This window comes from Conger conger, chromosome 16 (assembly GCF_963514075.1).
Source record: "Conger conger chromosome 16, fConCon1.1, whole genome shotgun sequence".
Lineage (NCBI taxonomy): Eukaryota > Metazoa > Chordata > Actinopteri > Anguilliformes > Congridae > Conger > Conger conger.
Window position 1 is genome coordinate 5,529,564 of NC_083775.1, and position 18,211 is coordinate 5,547,774.

At 45.0% G+C, this 18,211-nt stretch overlaps 1 protein-coding gene across 1 annotated transcript; it reads left to right on the plus strand.

Moving 5' to 3' along the window:
• The first annotated feature begins 3,183 nt into the window (after positions 1-3,183).
• Positions 3,184-17,439, plus strand: st6galnac2 (ST6 (alpha-N-acetyl-neuraminyl-2,3-beta-galactosyl-1,3)-N-acetylgalactosaminide alpha-2,6-sialyltransferase 2). The gene is made up of 9 exons (XM_061224399.1): positions 3,184-3,573; positions 8,428-8,506; positions 9,113-9,284; positions 9,863-10,025; positions 10,943-11,081; positions 13,273-13,376; positions 15,347-15,430; positions 15,965-16,064; positions 17,238-17,439. The coding sequence occupies exons 1-9, from the start codon at positions 3,449-3,451 to the stop codon at positions 17,409-17,411; spliced, it is 1,140 nt and encodes a 379-aa protein (XP_061080383.1). The 5' UTR covers positions 3,184-3,448; the 3' UTR covers positions 17,412-17,439.
• The last annotated feature ends 772 nt before the right edge of the window (positions 17,440-18,211 follow it).

The window sequence follows — 18,211 nt, forward strand, 5'->3', positions numbered from 1 at the left end:
AACCTAGCAGCAACTGCAGACATGAACCTGTGTGTGTGTGTGTGTGTGTGTGTCTGTGTGTGTGTGTGTCTGTGTGTGTGTGTGTGTGTGTGTGTGTGTCTGTTTGTGTCTGTGTGTGTATGTGTGTGTGTGTGTCTGTGTGTGTCAGTCTGTGTGTGTGTGTGTGTGTGTGTGTGTGTCTGTGTGTGTGTGTGTGTGTGTGTCTGTGTGTGTGTGTGTGTGTGTGTGTGTCTGTGTGTGTCTGTATGTGTGTGTGTCTGTGTCTGTGTGTGTGTGTCTGTGTGTGTGTGTGTGTCCATCCGTGCGTAAGTGAATTGAAGCGGTGACAGTGCGCGAGATGGCGGATCACGAGGGTCGGCCTGGCGGAATAAAGGAACACCATTCATTCCCGTTCCAAGTCCCGGCGGCCCGGAGTCCGTGGGTGCAGCGGGAGTTTCCCTGCCGGCTGACGGGCATTCCTCAGGGCCTGACACGCATCTCCCTGACACCGGCGCTGGGGGCTCTGCCGGGAAACAGCGGCCCCCAGCTGGTGGAAGGAAGCCGGCCTTTTTTTCGGCTCGAGGGCCAATTAAAAACCGGCTCGCCGAGTCATTCCTGTTGCTAGGTAACTCCCCAAGGTTTCTCACTCTCCCCTTTGAGGTTCCTTTATTCTTTTCATCCCGATTTAAAAAAAAAAAAAAAGAAGGGGGGGTGGGTGGTCTTTCACTCCATCTGCGAGTCTATGAAATTGCCCCCCCCCCCTCGAACCCTCTCCCGCTTTTGTGCCGGGGATTGTTCCGGGAGCCGAGTGGATTGTGGACGGAAGAAAAAAGGGTACGGAATCCACGTTTCTCACGGTTACAGAGGAGTTAACCAGCTCCCATTCTGGACAAGCTGACCTTTTGGTCAGGAAACGTTTTGGGGTCACTGGGCAGCTAATATTTTTTATGAACTCTGACCTTTAGGAGTGTATTTAATGCCGTAAACTGCTGGATTTGTGAAAGATTTGTGTCCGGCTGTGAGCAGAGGTCATAAGCTGTCGTAGGGCAGCTCTGAACAAAAAAAAGATGCCCATTTTGTATCAAAGGCATATGACTTCTACCCACCAGCAATGATCTCTTCAAGGTTACTGTAGTTCCCGGTCAGGAAACAGAAGCGGAGAAACGCAAATAAAGGACACACCTGGTTAACTCTTGCGGTACCTCCATCACCGGCTATTGGAAACCGGATACAAAATATTTTCATTGTTCAATATAAAAACTTAAGAAGCGTTTCTCCTTTGTGTTTTTTTACTCTGTTGTCACAGGGGACTGAACACAAAGACCCATTACTACAGACTGAACATGGAGGTGGCCTACAGATAGCCCATAGCAACTGTAGTCAAGGGTCCGTTTTTACCCACAGGCCCTTGGCGACGTGCTGCTTCAAGTCCTGTTGTGGCATTCCACTGCAATCAATCTGCCCAATCACACCCTCCCAAACGATTCATCAATATTGACCAGTCATAACTAGCCACACTAGCGATGAACTAGGTACACATATCAATACAGACAAGCGGTAACTAGCCACACTAGTGATTAACTAGTATGCTCCACATATCATATCAATATTTATAAGTGTAGCTGGCTCATATTACTCAATAGCTGTTCCCATAACACAATGTTCTTGGTACCAGCAAAACAAAATTCCAGCAAAAACAATGAATGACAAAAACAATGCCCAATCCTAATTATCTTGCTTATCCAAAGTACCCAACTAGAGCATATATTACATATCCATTTAATAACAGGTTAATAACAGATTTGGGTTATTCTTGGCGACTGGCGATTCGTCCCATCAGCTACACTTGCAAGGAAAATACGACAACATTTTGCGAAAGAAATTCACAAATATGAACATATATTTTTATATGTTAACCATACTGTGAAAAGTGATGCTGTAATTTAATATAAACACAAGCCATGCAGGCAGGCAGGCATGGCTAGGGGCTAATTCCCAGCTCTGTGTTTTAAAGGTACAATAGGTCATTTCGGACTTCTAACAGTCAAGAGAGGAACACTGTTTATCCCACCCCTTCTCTGTGAACGCACTGACGTTGAAACGCCATTGGCTGTCGCAATTAGAACCAATTTTCAACCAATGAGCTTGAATTATTGTACAACAATACGATGTTTTGGCACAGAGTCCCGGCCCGTCAACTGCATATTTTGAAACTCTAATTTAAGGACTGTAAACACAGGCAGAGGGTGAGTCAACATGTCAGTGAGCCTTTTTCAATGATAAGAAGGGGATTTACAATGGTCTTGTAATAATATTTTAAGACAAAAATCTTACCTATTGTACTTTTAAGTTCCATGCACTGGTGCTGCTCGTGGGACACGTTCCCTCGAGTCAGGACAGGAAGGACATTCTCCAAACAAAGGAGAGTGTGAAAATGGTGGCCATCAGGCAGGGTGTTCTCACTTGTACGAGTTTTATAGCAGGACATTTCCAACAAGCCAAACAGCTCTGCCTTTTGGCAGTGCAGCAGGTCAGGGGGGTCCAGTGCACTTCTCAACACCACAGAAAAACCCACATTACGCGTTACATTACATTACATTACAAAGCATTTAGCAGAAGGCTCCAGTTCAGAAAAATTAAATTAAATAAAAATTAACTTACGGGGTTGTTATGCAACTCACTTAACTCGATGGGATACTTAAGGGTAATTTCTCAGGGATAAATAAGGTGTTTTGTGCAACCAAGCGCAGGATTCCAAATACTTTATTTAGCTTTAACTGGGAACAGAATTTCCCATTTCTAACTGGGATTCCTGCATGTTAGCCTTCATTGTTTGCACCTCAGTGAACTTAATATCACCGGCTGGACTGGATTACTCATTTCTGGAATCTAGGCATGTAAGGGAAGATTTGCCAGGAGGTCAAGTATAGCACTCTCAAACATGATACTATAGACATGTGCCTTATTTAAATTATTCACATAATGAGTACAGTCATTGTGCAATAATACAGCTGTTTTTTGTTTTTTTTTATCCAGGGTTTGAAAAAACAAACAGACTATGCTTTAATGCCATGCCACTGCCAGTTCATTGCTTTATCACGCCTAATTCCACAGTTAAATATTTAACTTTCTTGATCGTGTCTCTGGGCAATTTGCGGCACGTGTGGAGAGTGGGGTTGGCATTCTCTCGCTACTGTACTTGAACACTGCCCCTCGCTTCCTCTTGTCTACACCTCCTCTCGTTCTCTCGGGAGCGCCAGCGAAGTGAACAACAGCGGGGGGTCGTGGATTTAAGCCGATCTCGCACTTTTTCCCCTCTTTTTTTCCTCTCCTTTTTGTTTTGTTTCGTACCCTTCCGTGATTTTATTCCCAGGCAACCATGACAAAGACGAGACGGTCGGCTAATGCCCGAGGTTGATTCCATTTATATTTATTTTTATGTATCTTTTATTCTCCCTCGCCAGCGAGCATGAAAACGTGCACATGGAAGTGCGTTTTTCTTCTGGGGATTGTATTTTTCACCATAACTGCTTTTATCTACGGACACTATGACTTGGATTTCATACACAGTGGCGGGCGCGTCATCCTGGGAAGGTAATTGCAGGCTACCACGTAACGACTTTTATCTCGCTTGTGTTCTGCAAACTAGCTGCCACCTTAGAAAAGTTACAAATAGCGTCACTTCTCATTTCTAATTAGTTGGCGAATCTAGTAAAGTAAACGTATTTACGATGTGAGATTATCTGAGAAATTGTCCTCAATCTCCGAGCCATTGTTATGGCCAGTATAGCGACTGCTTCATTATCGAAAGTTGCCAACTTTTGAAACAGTGTAGTATACTTCGTTTGAAACAACCCCGGTACTGTGTAACATTTTCAGCTAGGATGCATTGCATTTCTCTTGAGACTTAACGAGGGGTATCGTGTACAGAAGAACACATCATAGCCTAATGCAGACGCAATGCTATTGTTACAGGTGTTACGTGTGAAAAATACATACCAGGCTACACTGCTCGCTAAACTTTTTTTTCAGAAAAATCCAACGCAGTATTTCAATCATCCCGGAGTATACGGTATAATTTGACTAATTTCCCTCTCACTGTCAAACCTTTTACAAATATTGTCTGAAATACAGAAACTGATTAAGCTTCAAAAAGCACCGCAGCTAGTAGGCATGACCAGACTAGCTCAGCATTCCTTTAGCAAAAAGAAGTTGGGCAAATTTAGACATTATGCTATTTTTAAAGGGAAAAAGTTCGTGAAGTCTATGCAAAAAAAGAAGACATACATGAAAATGATCCTCTTGTTCTACCCGTGTAGTGGAGTGGCAGCCATGCAAATTCACATTTGCTGTCATTACCGTGTTCCATAGGTGTTTACGGCTGTTCGCGCCTTACTGTAGCGTACCTGCAGTTGCTATTCGTGTCTGTGTAGAAGATTATGTCTACACACCCTTCCTGAACTGAATCTTAGATCAATTCAAGCATCTCGACGAGATACATAAGTGGATACTACGTGGGACTTTACGTGCATTTGACAGTGGTGTGTGTGCCGGAACTCCATTTTACTTTCTGGTCCCTGGTGTAAAACCCAGCGATGAGCATGAGCTTGAAATAGCAGCTACCAGTTGCTTCAAAACATAGTTTGAGCTGGTCAAACCACGTTGAGTATAGAGCTTGTCTGAACTGGTCAACCAGCTACCACCTGTTTCAAAACCTAGCTTGAGCTGTTTTTTTTTCTGGCAGGGGTTGGATCGACATTTCTCTCACATCTGTGGTAGGTTGTATTTTACAACATACAACTGTGTATTCTCTGTCCCAGACCCCGTTTCTACATAGCCCCAAACCAGCTGTGCGGGTTACTGTTGTCGCTAGGGGCCAGAAACAGGTTTTGCAGGGTTTCCTGTCGAGGTTAGAACAGACAGCCAGCGACCTCCAAGGTCACCACCCTTTACTGCTACCGTTACCAGAAACGTACAGTCTGATCAGTTAGTTTCCCCTTTGTTAACAACATTTGTTAAAACGTGTTCACCTGGCAACATACAGTGGGAGCAATAATTATTTGATCCCTTGCTGATTTTGTAGGTTTGCCCACTTACAAAGAATGGAACTGTGTAGAATTTTAATCATAGGTACATTTTAACATTGAGAGACAGAATATCACACAATAATCCACAATAACAACATCATATACATTTTATTAATTTATTATCGTATTTTTGCATGAAATAAGTATTTGATCCCCTTACCAATCAGCAATAATTCTGGCTCCCACAGACCAGTTAGTTTTCCATTAAGAAGCAGTCCTAATATCAACTCATTACCCAAAACACCTGTGTCAACTCGTTACATCGTTATGTAGCTGTATAAAAGACACCTGTCCACAAAATTAATCAGATTCCAACATTTCCACCATGGGCAAGACAAAGGAGCTGTCTAAGGACATCAGGGACAAAATTGTAGACCTGCACAAGGCTGGGATGGGCTACAAGAAAATAAGCAAGCAACTTGGTGAGAAGTTAACAACTGTTGGAGCATTTATTAGAAAATGGAAGAAACACAAAGTCACCGCCAATCTCCCTCGGTCTGGGGCTCCACGCAGGATCTCACCTCGTGGGATATCAATGATCATGAGAAAGGTCAGGGATCAGCACAGTCCTACACAGGAGGAGCTTGTTAATGACCTGAAGGCAGTTGGGACCACAGTCACGAAGAGAACCATCAGTAACACACTACACCGTGAAGGATTAAAATCCTGCTGCGCGCGCAAGGTTCCTCTGCTGAAGAAGGCACATGTACAGGCCCATCTGAAGTTTGCCAAAGAACACCTGGATGATCCAGAGGAGGCTTGGGAGAAGGTGATGTGGTCAGATGAGACCAAAATAGAGCTGTTTGGCATCAACTCGACTCGCCGTGTTTGGAGGAAGAGAAATGCTGAGTACAACCCCAAGAACACCATCCCCACTGTGAAGCATGGAGGTGGAAACCTTAAGCTTTGGGGGTGTTTCTCAGCTAAGGAGACAGGACGACTTCACCGTATCGAGGGGAGGATGAATGGGGCCATGTACCAGGAAATTTGGGGCGACAACCTCCTTCCCTCAGTGAGAGCACTGAAAATAGGTCGTGGATGGGTCTTCCAACATGACAATGACCCAAAACATACGGCCAAGGCAACAAAGGAGTGGCACAAAAAGAAACATATTAAGGTCCTGGAGTGGCCTAGCCAGTCTCCAGACCTAAATCCCATCGAAAATCTGTGGAGGGAGCTGAAGCTTCATGTTGCCAAGCGACAGCCTCGGAACCTTAAGGATTTGGAGAGGATCTGCAAAGAGGAGTTTTTCCCAAGCTCTCTGCAAACCTGGTGAAAAACTACAACAAACGTCTGACCTCTGTGCTTGCCAACAAAGGTTTCTCCACCAAGTATTAAGTCCTATTGTTCTATGGATCAAATACTTATTTCATGTGAAAATATGATATTAAATTAATAACATTTATATGATGTTATTGTGGATTATTTTGTGATATTCTGTCTCTCAATGTTAAAAAAAAAGAGTTCCATTCTTTGTAAGTGGGACAAACCTACAAAATCAGCAAGGCATCAAATAATTATTGCTCCCACTGTACCTCTGAAAGTAATCAGATCGAACAGAAAACCCATCATACATACTCAGTAATGCTGTAATTGTGATTGGTGGGATAACATGAACAAATGGCCACAGCTCATTTATGAAGAAAGTAACGTAGTCTGAAGAAAAAAAACAAAAAAAACAGCTCAAGTTATGTTTAGAAACAGTTGGAAGCTGGATTTTACACCAGGGTATGTTTTTAATCATACTGTCTACTCCCTCTCTTTGATGACACTGCAATGTAAAACTACAAAGGCACCAACGCTGTGATAAGAGACAAGACTTACACTGTGTCACTCTCTACTTCTGTCCACTTTGCAAACTAGTTGGCTATCGATTAGTTATAAGGGTGTAGCCTATGTTCTTTCAGAGTTTTTACTTTGGTTCTTCGCGTAGCCTACTTAAAACCCGCTGTGGAGGGAATAACAAAAAAAATAAAAAAATAAAAAATAAAAAAATAAACTCGCTGTGGCGCTTTAGTGATGCACTAGCGTCGTTTTTTATTTCTTTATTTCTTTATTTTTTTAAACGCGGTGAAACAGAACGGAAATGTGAGGGTTTCGAGTCCCTCGTTGTCATGGAAACGCAGGGGAAGCCTAGGCCCGAAGCGCTGAGGCGCGGTGATTGTTTCTGAGAAACGGGGCCGGGCCCAGCGCTCCGGAGATAAACATTGCAACGCCGCGATAAGGCACCAGATGCGCACGCCAGTGCAGTGCCTGAACCTTTCCGGGGCTTTCAAAGACCAAACTGCAGAAACCAGAAGACATTTTTAGAAAGCTATTTTTGCTCCACTAAAATGTTCGTCACCGTGAAGCTTATTTGCACTGCATATTTTTTTACCCCTCTACTCTGAAACGGAAGGAGCTGACAGCAGAGGTTTCCGGGTAAAGTCAGTCAAACTTTAGTCTTCAAGTAAAGTCAGTAATTTACATTTACATTTTTGTCATTTGGCAGACACTTTTAATCCAAAGCGCTTTACAAGTGCATAGGTTCTACCACAAGTCAAAGCATCACATCCAGAACTAGGAAAGTTTTTTTTGGGGGGGTTAGACAAGGATAGGGATATCAGAATGGAGGGGCAGGGGAAATCAGGAGGGAGGACTAAGGTAGAGTTTGAAAAGGTGTGTTTTGAGTCTGCGTCGAAATAGGGGGAGGGATTCTGCGGTCCTGACAGTGGTAGGCAAGTCATTCCACCACTGAGGAACCAGAACAGAAAACAGGCGTGAACGTGCAGCTCGACCGCCAGGTGCACGTAGAGAGGGAACCATAAGGTGACCAGAGCTGGCAGACCGGAGTGGTCTAGCTGGGGAGTAGGGAGTGATCAAGGATTGTATGTAAGGTGGGGCAGTCCCCTTAGCAGCCTGAAATGCCATCACTAGGGCCTTGAAACGGATGCGTGCGGCAATAGGAAGCCAGTGGAGGCCAATGAGAAGCGGGGCGACACGAGCCGACCTGGGCTGACTGGTGATCAGGCGGGCTGCAGCATTCTGGACCAGCTGGAGTCAGTCAATACTGACTTGCATCATAACTGTGGCCAACATGTCCCGATGGGCTAGAGCCGATTATCCATCACACCTTATTCAGAATAGAATACGACACTTAAAAATAAGTACATTGCTAATTAATACACAAAACCTGTAACTGCAGATTAAGTGAAGTGTGGATCTAGTCTGCTGCCCTCTACTGGCGACTATCTGTTGGCTGCTGTGCCCAGTCCTCCCGTGTATCCTGGCTGCCGCAGAGACCTGCTCACTACAACAGAAATAAAAACCTGAAAGTTACCGTCCTGGAATGGCGTCATCACCGCTTTCAATTTCATTTCAGACCACTGAAAGCAACGGAAAGCAGCCTCCCTGTTTTAAAAGATGACGTGGAGATGACCACAGCGCCCCCAGTGGATGAGGTGGGTAAGAGCAATGAAGGGAAAGTCCTGTTGTCTGGGTGCACATCAGCAGTGGATTCTCTCCAATTAGAGCACACATTATGCATCTCTGTCTGTGATTGCCTCTATTTCTCAGTCGGTGATTGGCTCCTATTCCTGTATCTCCGTCTGTGATTGGCTCCTGTATCTCAGTCTGTGATTGCCTTCTATGTCTAAGTCGGTGATTGGCTCCTGTGTCTCAGTCTGTGATTGCTTCCTGTTTCTCAGCCTGTGATTGGCTCCTGTTCCTGTGTGTCAGTCAGTAATTGGCTCCTGTTTCTCAGTCTGTGATTGGTCCCTGTATCGCAATCTTGTGTTTGGTTCCTGTTCCTCAGCCTGTGATTGGCTCCTGTTCCTGTGTGTCAGTCAGTAATTGGCTCCTGTTTCTCAGTCTGTGATTGGTCCCTGTATCGCAATCTTGTGTTTGGTTCCTGTTCCTCAGCCTGTGATTGGCTCCTGTTCCTGTGTCTCAGTTGGTAATTGGCTCCTGTTTCTCAGCCTGCGATTGGTTCCTGTTCCTGTTTCTCAGTCTGTGATTGGTTCCCGGTCTTGTGTCTCAGTCTGTGATTGGTTCCTGTGCTCCTCCAGTCGTTGAGGCCGTGCTCCCTCAGAAACACAGCCCAGCAGGACCCGGTTCTACGTGAGGTCTTCAACTTCTCCGTGCCGGTGCTGCAGTGGGCGGGGAACGTTAGCCCCCAGGAGTGGCAGCGTCTGCGGCTGAATCAGGCCCCTTATGGCTGGAAGGGTGTGCCCCTAGACGGTAAACCTGCCCCCCTGTCCCCCTACCACAGTTCAATTTGCTTTAAGACTTTCAACATTCAGAAAAGCACAGGTTTCATGCTGTGTAAGTGCTTTGGGCGGGGAATTGATTTCTGTTTGATGTACATTTATAATGTGGGCAACATTAGCTCAGGAGGTCAGAGCAGTCGTCTGGCAGTCGGAGGGTTGCCAGTTTGATCCCGCCCTGGATGTGTCGAAGTATCCCTGAGCAAGACACCTAACCCAAATGCTCTTGACCAGCTGGTCGATGCCTTGCATGGCAGCCAACTGCCGCTGGTGTGCGAGTGCGAGTGTGAATGGGCGAATGAGAAGCATCAATTGCGATAAAGGCGCTATATAAATAGCGGACCATTTACCATAACGTAAACACATATAATAGTAAGTTGTTTAAAATCAGACCACATCCTTTGCCTGCATACATGTTCATTCGTGTGTGCGTGTGTGTGTGTGTGCGCGCGTGCGTTCATACGCAGGGTTCTCATGTTTCTGTGCATGTGTGTGTGTTGTCTGTGTGTGTGTGTTGTCTGTGTGTGTGTGTGCGCGCGCTGTGCGTGTCAGTGGTGAACTCGACTCTGGCCCTCCTCAGTGACCCGCGGCACGGGCGTCTGTTCGAGCGCGGCGGGCGACCGGGGTGCGTCCGCTGCGCGGTCGTGGGCAACGGCGGGATCCTGAGGGGCTCGCGGCAGGGCCCGGACATCGACGCCCACCGGTTCGTCTTCAGGTGCGTTTCCCTGACGACGGCCCTTCCCCGACGCGCCCGCGCCCGACGGAGGTGACGGCCGCGCCCGCGTCCTGAGGGCCGGGCGCGGCCGTTCGCATTCAAATCGACGGGTGTCTACACGACAATGGCGATCGTTAAAGATGGATAGAAGCGAGCTGGAATGACAATAGGCGTGGGGGGATGACCCCCCGGGGCCATTTTTAAGAACAACTTAACAGGTCGAACTGCTCGCGTGAGAAACACTCGTCTGGGCTGACTTGCCAATGATTCATTGTGTACCGTCAGGAGATATAGCTCCCGGTGATAAACACGCTGGCTTTTATTCTCCAGTGGCTGAGAAGCATTACACCGTAAGGAGTGCACGACATATTTACCGGCATCAAGAGATGACCGTGCCAGATAAACGCATCACAACAGACCGCTTGAAACCGCGATGAAGAGTATTTATTTAAATTGATGTTCTTTTAAATTGTCTGTTTGTCCGCAATTTCTTCAATCAAAGCACGTTGGAAATTATGTTAAAAATTTTCTTTTATTCAGTGGGCATAGGCTATTCTTTGCCTGGGGTCCATGTTAGCAGTGCACCTAAGTCAGAACAACATTATAAAGTTTGTGCACGCTTCAATATTTGTTTATATTGCGATATTACATTACATGAATGGCAGACGCTCCATATAGATATCCGGAGGGATGTACAGTTAATTAAGACTAAGCGGGACACAATCCTCTCCTGGAGCAATGCAGGGTTACGGGCCCAAAGGCTGTGCGGATCATATTGTGGCTACACCGGGGATCGAACCGCCGACCTTGCGGGTCCCAGTCGTTTACCTTAGCCGCTACGCTACAGGCCGCAGGCGTGTGGTGGCGTACGGCGTATCGTCCTCACGTGGGCGGGCCTAACCGCCGTGTCCTTCCAGGGTTAACGGCGCCGTGACCAAGGGCTACGAGGAGGACGTGGGGACCAGGACCTCCTTCTACGGCTTCACCGCCAACACCCTGAAGAACTCGCTGGCCGCCTACCGGGGCGCAGGGTTCACCAGGGTCCCCCAGGGACAGGTACGGGGCCCAAAAAACTGAAAACCACCGTCACGCTCTTGTCATTAAGGATGTGTATAAAGGGCAATTCCGCAGTAATGTCAGCCTGAGCTTGAGCAAATAAACTGATCTACTTCCCAATTACATTTGTTATGGCCCAGGCAGTCGATTTGGACCATTCTGAAATCTGATAATATGTAGGCTAACAACAGGAATATGCTTCAAAATTGATTTATTGGTCCCATTAGCACTGAAATCAATGCTATTTGGCGGCCATCTTGAAAACATTCAGACGTTTTTGACACTAAAACCAGAAAGAGAAAGCTGATGCGTGTGGGCCTTTAAATTTGCAACAGGGGAAAAATACACAAACATTTAGCCTTCTTGAGTGTGCTAAAAAAAAACAACCTTCCCTAAAAATACAGTGTGAACATGACACAGGATAGTCTCTCCTGCAGGACTAGAAGCGTTGTTATTTATTATCTCTAAACAAGTACAGTACACCAACTGCAAGACACATATTCAACAGAGTACAAAACAGCATCTCATTTATTAAAAACAAGCTGATTTCAAAATTAACTTTTTCCTCAATTTTGTCAATTCTAATCTTCATAAAAACACATATTAATATGTATATATATAAATGTCATATTGCAGAAGTCTGAATTCTCTTAGGGACGAGTCCGAGTCCGAGTCAAGTCTCTGAGCCAGAGTCCGAGTCAAGTCTGAAGTCTCCAGAATGGTGCAGCCATGTATGACTACAGAAATTCATCACGATTGCTATGCTAGTTGAAGATATAGAAACGAGAAGGGCAGACGATATTTTGTATATGACATCAAGTGTGTGACAACTGAAGAAACAGTATTACCAAGGGCACGCACAAAAAAACTGCTTATTGAATTAATTTATTCATATATCAACGTACTACCACACCTGAGCCAACATTTTGGCAAAGCCATTCTCAAGCTGGCCGGTGAAAGGCTTCGCCAAAACCTCAGGTCTGGTGTGGTAGTTCATTGATATATCAATACATACGATAAAATAAATAACCATTCTTTATTTTAAGAACTCTGTGTAACTGATCTGACAATGTGAACATTACCCTGGGCCTGTAATATAAGATGAGGGTCAATACCAAACTAGGGGCCGGTTACATGGACACAGATTAAGCTCAATCCTGGACTAAATGCAGCTTCGTATGGAGAATCAACTGTACGTCACTCTGGATAAGAGCGTCTGCCAAATGCCATTAATGTAATGTAATGTAAACCGCAAATACAGCACATGCCAAACTCGGGTTCTACAGCTTTTAATGCCAATGCCTATTAACAATAAGCTAAAGTGCATACAGTTCATATTTGTATGACACTGGAATAACAATCAACTACTGCATAGTGTCACCAAACAGGTCATTCAACATGACCTGCAGTCCCGCTTCCATATCGAGTGTATAGATCATAGATCATACTGAAAGATCATAGATCATACTCATAGATCATAGATCATAGATCATACTCAAAGCTCATAGATCATAGATCATACTCAAAGATCATATTCATAGATCATACTCATAGATCATACTCAAAGATCATACGAGTTGAAAATATGCGGAACTGCGACGTTCACTACGCTGCAAGAAATACAGTGTAGGGCGTTGCTATGGTTGCAACTGAAAAGCACACGGTGTGGCGCGTAAAACAACGTTGGGTGTGTTTTGAACCGAAGATCATTTTTCATATAAATTATTGAAAGATAACGATTGATTGTGACTCTTATTGTTTACGGGTCATTATTGACAAGTCCGAGTCGAGTCTCAAGTCATTTTTGGAAGTCCGAGAGGAGTCTGGAGTCGCTGACTCTAGTCCCCATCTCTGGGCAGCAGCCTTTAGAACTCGAAAATGTAACGGCGACAGATTGGCAAACCAGCGAGGTCAGAAACATACTGCCTGTGAAGGAGTATGTGTGCGGTTGGCCGAGCTGAACCTGCTGCCTTCCAGGCGTCACTGAGGGATAGAGCTAAAGGGCCAAAAGTGATCCAAGTGCAGCGCTCAGAGATTATTTATGACCGCGGGCACAGTGCTGCAATGGGATGGAAAGCGGACACCAGACCGCCAATGTTTCAGGGCAGGGCAGGATGCTTCAGAGGGCTAATTTAGCGTCTGCGTTCAGGGTGTGACGCTCTCTCTCTCTCTCTCTGCGTCCTCCGCACAGGGTGTGCACTACGTCTTCATCCCGGCAAACGCCCGCGACTATCTCCTGATGTCCGCCGCCATCCGAGGTGTTCCCGTCTCCTCGGACCACGACAAGGGTGACCTGTGAGTATGTCAGGGCAGGGCCCACTGAAATAGGGCTTTGAAGGTACGACAGGCAAGAGTTTTGTGTGTTAAGACATTGTTACAAGACCATTGTAAATCCCTTCCGCCCACCTGGAAAAGGCTCGCTGACATGTTGACTCACCCTCTGCCTGTGTTCATAGTCCATAAATTTGGGTGTCAAAATATACAGTAAATGGGCCGGCACAAAACACTGTGTAACTGTACAATAATTCAAGTTCATTGGTTGAAAATTGGATATAATTGCCAAAGCCAATGGCGTTTCAACGTCAGCGCGTTTACAGAGAAAAGGGATGGATAAAGAGTGTTGTGGTTTGAAGGTGTCTGTTGCTGCTATTCCTCCCCGAAATTACCTACTGTACCAACACTTTACAAGATGGCATTGCAGATGATATAAAACTGTCGGTAAATGTTATGACAGATGTTGCGACATAAATGTTACTGTCATAAAATTTACAGATAGGAGTATGACAGTTATATGTTATGCCATCTGGTGACAGCTGTTATGTCACGTGTATGACAGAGTAAAAGTGATGTATTAAAGGTACAATAGGTAACTTCAGTCAAGAGAGGAATTGTAGCAACAAGCACCCTCAAACCACAACACTGTTTATCCCACCCCTTTCTCTGTGAGTGCGCTGCCAATTTTCTCCCGATGAGCTTGAATTATTGTACAGCTATACAGAGATTTGGAACAGTGTGACGGCCCGTCAACTGTATATCTTGAAACCCAAATTTTAGGACCATAAACACAGGCAGAGGGTGAGTCAACATGTCAGTGAGGGATTTACAACGGTCTTGTAACAATGTTTTAACACAAAAATCTTACCTATTGTACCTTTAAAGTGTTACCAATAGTTCTTACCTGCTATTTGTCCCCCTGTTGGAGTTTGTTAGAAGTGCGTTTCATAATGCTTTTATGTTGTAAATGAAAATCCTCTGTTGGGAATACTTTGCTGGAATTGATTGCTCCTGGCCTTGTGAGACACATTGGGCCTCATGGGAGAATATTCCCGTATTCATTCTCGTACGATCAGAAAACTGTCCTCATTGGGGTGTCTCGGTGGCGCAGCCTGTAGAGCACTGACCGCATGCTCATTGCGAGCCGCGACGTCGGCGGTTTGAATCCGACCGTCCGACATTTGTCGCATGTCTTCCCCTCTCTCTGGCTCCCATTCTTCCTGTCTCTCTATACTCCATACTGTCCAATAAAGCTGAAAAAAGCCTTTAAAAAAAAAATCAAAAAAAAAAAAAGAAAACTGCCCATGTGAATCCCATGCATTCATAACCCAGTGCGCATTCATGAAAATTGTGAATTAGCATAATTCACACCCCAAAAATGCCATATAAGGTTAGGCATGGCACATTTGTCCTGAAAGGTCATTCATAAAAATGGCATCTCAGAATTAGAAAAAAGAACTGTTCTTGAGATAGATAAATGGAGGAATTGTGTCAACAACTATAATTATATTATAATTTGAATACAGTATAAAATACCACCATCAAACAGGATGACTTCAATATGGTCATATATTATGAAGTAGCCTATATAGACGTGTATATATTCAAACTGAAATATTGTAATGACATATACCATCCATTAGTCAAAAATTTGGTTTAGAATAGGGCAGACATGATTCAGGTTGGGACCAATCATGGAATAAATAAATGAAAAATGTAACACAATTTCTAGAAAATTAGCTGTATGAGTGATTTAAGAATAAATGTGTCCATACAAGTAGTTCTTGCCTGAGGTCCATTCTCTCAGTGTCTCTGACCTTGTATCAGAAAACACTGTAAATGTGCTGTAGGGGTTACCGTTAATCTCGGTTCCTACTGACCTTTACGATCAGTGAATATAACCCTGCTTTTTAACAACACTGATTTGAATTGATGCAGCAAAGTAAAGTTCGGTCTGAATTTTTAACACCGTCCAATTTTCTGTTAACCAGGCCGTCCAAGTATTTTGGTCAGAAGTCCTCTGTTGATGACTTTAAGATGCTTCACCCAGACTTCATCACCTACATCAAAGAAAGGTAGGATTGTATATTTTTAGGGTCACTGAACCCTTTAAGAATCTCCTTTTTTCGGGAGAAACCCCTTCCCCCGCAATTTCTCAAAACACACGTTTTCTGAACCCTCGCCCGGTCATACAGTCATACAACACCATGCCATGCCAGCCTTGTTTGGAGTGAAACAGCACTCTGAACTATTTCATGCTCCATGCTTTGCTACAAAAATGCAGTGCAGTCTCACCATGACTGAGCATTCCAAATTGTGGGGAAAAAAAACCCACGGGAAAATAATTTAGGAAATCATGTGTGAAGTGCCAACATCGTTCCGTTGACGATAGGGTGGAATGATGGAAGTGTGCCGTTATGACGTTCTGAGGTTCCTGAATATAATGTAATGTAATATAATGATGTTGTTCAGGTTCCTGAATATAATGTAATGTAATGTAATGATGTTGTTCAGGTTCCTGAATGTAATGTAATGTAATGTAATGAATGTGTACTGTAATGATGTTGTTTAGGTTCTTGAATGTAATGTAATATAATGATGTTGTTTAGGTTCCTGAAATCTGAACTCTTGGGGAAGAAGTACGCTCACCTGTACATGCCTAGCACAGGTGCCCTGATGCTCTTCACCGCCCTGCACACCTGTGACCAGGTAAGTACGGGCCTCCTCCTCACCTCACCACTTCCTGCTGGCTGCTTTACCACTTCCTGTGGGGTATTCTGGTGCCAGACCAACTCTGCGATGCACAACCCCCCACACTAAAAAATGAGTCATGGGATTTATTTAAAAACTTATGGACAGCATTTTCATGCAGTATTATTCACCCTTTCAGTCCTAAGAGAGCTACCGTAAAATCCCTAGCACTCCCTAGCAATCCCTAGCACTCTCAACCTTTTCAGCAAATCATAATGACCGCTATGCTATTGTTTTGAACCCCTTTAATAAAACCCTTTAATAATTTTCTCAACTTTCTCAACCGAAGCCAAAACCCATTGAGACTTGGGAGGAACCAGTTCATATTGGGCTTGGGACTGAGAGGGTTAAGTATATGGGACTTCAACTGATGAAGTACTTGAACAGAAACCTTGGCAACTTGACTTTTCGCAATTTTCAAGTGGTTCAGCAGTTTTTTTTCAATTTGTCCTTTTTTTGTTAAAATAGCCTGACTGACTTTTTGTTAGAGCAAAATGTCCCGTGTTCTTTGCCCATTCTCCGTGCGTATGACTCACATTCATGCGGAGGAGAGGCATCTGAGGGCGGCCTGTAGTGTAGTGGTTACAGTACATGACTGCCCTTAACCCTGCATTGCTCCAGGGGAGGACTGTCTCCTGCTTAGTCTAATCAACTGTAAGTCGCTTTGGATAAAAAGTGACAATGACATGTAATGTAATGTAATCTGAGGAATTGAACACTGAAGGTACAATAGGTAATTTCTAATTGCCTAACTTCTAACGGTCAAGAGAGGAATTGCATCAACAAACACCCTCAAACCACAACACTGTTCAACCCCTCCCCCTTCTCTGTAAACGCGCTGACGTTGAAACGCCATTGGCTGTGGCAATTAGAACCAATTTCCAACCAATGAGCTTGAATTACTGTACAGTTATACAATGTTTTGGTACAGAGGGTCGGGCCGTCAACTGTATATTTTGAAACCCGAATTTAAGGACTATAAACACAGGCAGAGGGTGAGTCAATATGTCAGTGAGCCTTTTTCAATGATAGGAAGGGATTTGCAATGGTCTTGCAAGGTTTTAACACAAAAATTGTACCTATTGTAGACTCAAAAGGCTCTTTGGTTGTTCCCCCCCACCTCCCGCATAGGTTTCAGCGTACGGCTTCATCACGGAAAACTACAAGGCCTTCTCGGATCACTACTTCGACAAGGTGAAGAAGCCCCTCATCTTCTACGTCAACCACGACATGCAGATGGAGGGGCGGGTGTGGGCGCAGCTGCACGAGCAGGAAGTCATGTGGCTGTACAAGAGGCCGTTGTGAGAGCGAGGCATGCTGGGATTGCGGAGGACCGGGGTTGGGTGGGGTGGAGTGGGGGGGTAGGGGGTGGGGGGTGGGTTCCTCTCACGGAGTCACCCGAGACGCAGTGACAATCGTTTGCTTTCTGAGCCTAATCCAGCAGAACCACTTCTCTTCCCACACGCGAGGAACGCGGAGACACGCTGACACGGTGGTCCTCACCCCCGGTCCTGGAGCGCCACAGGAAGTGCTGCAGGCGGCCAAAACCTCTCCAAAATCATTTCCTGCTCATGCTGAGAGCGCTGAGAGGCGGCTCCAGTCCAGGTCATTCAGACCCGTTTTTTAATGTAAAGTCAATGGTACGATTGCGGTCAAAGTACGAAGTCAATAATTTTTCCCCACAAGAAAATGTAGTCACAATCAGTGTGTTTTTTTTTTTCTTCATCAAATGCCTCCCCCACGTGCCAATTTTCAAAGTTACTGTGTTATTCAGACAATACAGCAATACTTTGCGGACGAATCAGGGACAGATTACGTCACTCACTCTCACACACTGGGTGGAGGAGCCTTTCACCGGCCCATGGATAGTCAGTGGGTGACGTAACAGGCACTTGGTCCATATCTTTCTACACTCTATGGTGTGCTGGCTTTTGTTGTTACTCAGCACTTAACTGATCGACGAAAGCAGTTGATTACACAGTTAACCCGCCTCACCTGGTTTCTTGGGTCTGAATCGGTTGCTGATATTAAGGCGAAATCAAAAACCAGCACACCCTGCGGCTCTCCAGGACCAGGAGCGAGGACCCCTGCTGCAGTATCTCTCT

Bases quoted from the DNA above. Each gene is read 5' to 3' on its own strand.
- st6galnac2 (XM_061224399.1), top strand. From the start codon at position 3,449: ATGAAAACGTGCACATGGAAGTGCGTTTTTCTTCTGGGGATTGTATTT. The intron at 3,574-8,427 runs GTAATTGCAGGC...ATTTCATTTCAG, and splicing joins GGGCGCGTCATCCTGGGAAG to ACCACTGAAAGCAACGGAAA. The intron at 8,507-9,112 runs GTGGGTAAGAGC...GTGCTCCTCCAG, and splicing joins CAGCGCCCCCAGTGGATGAG to TCGTTGAGGCCGTGCTCCCT.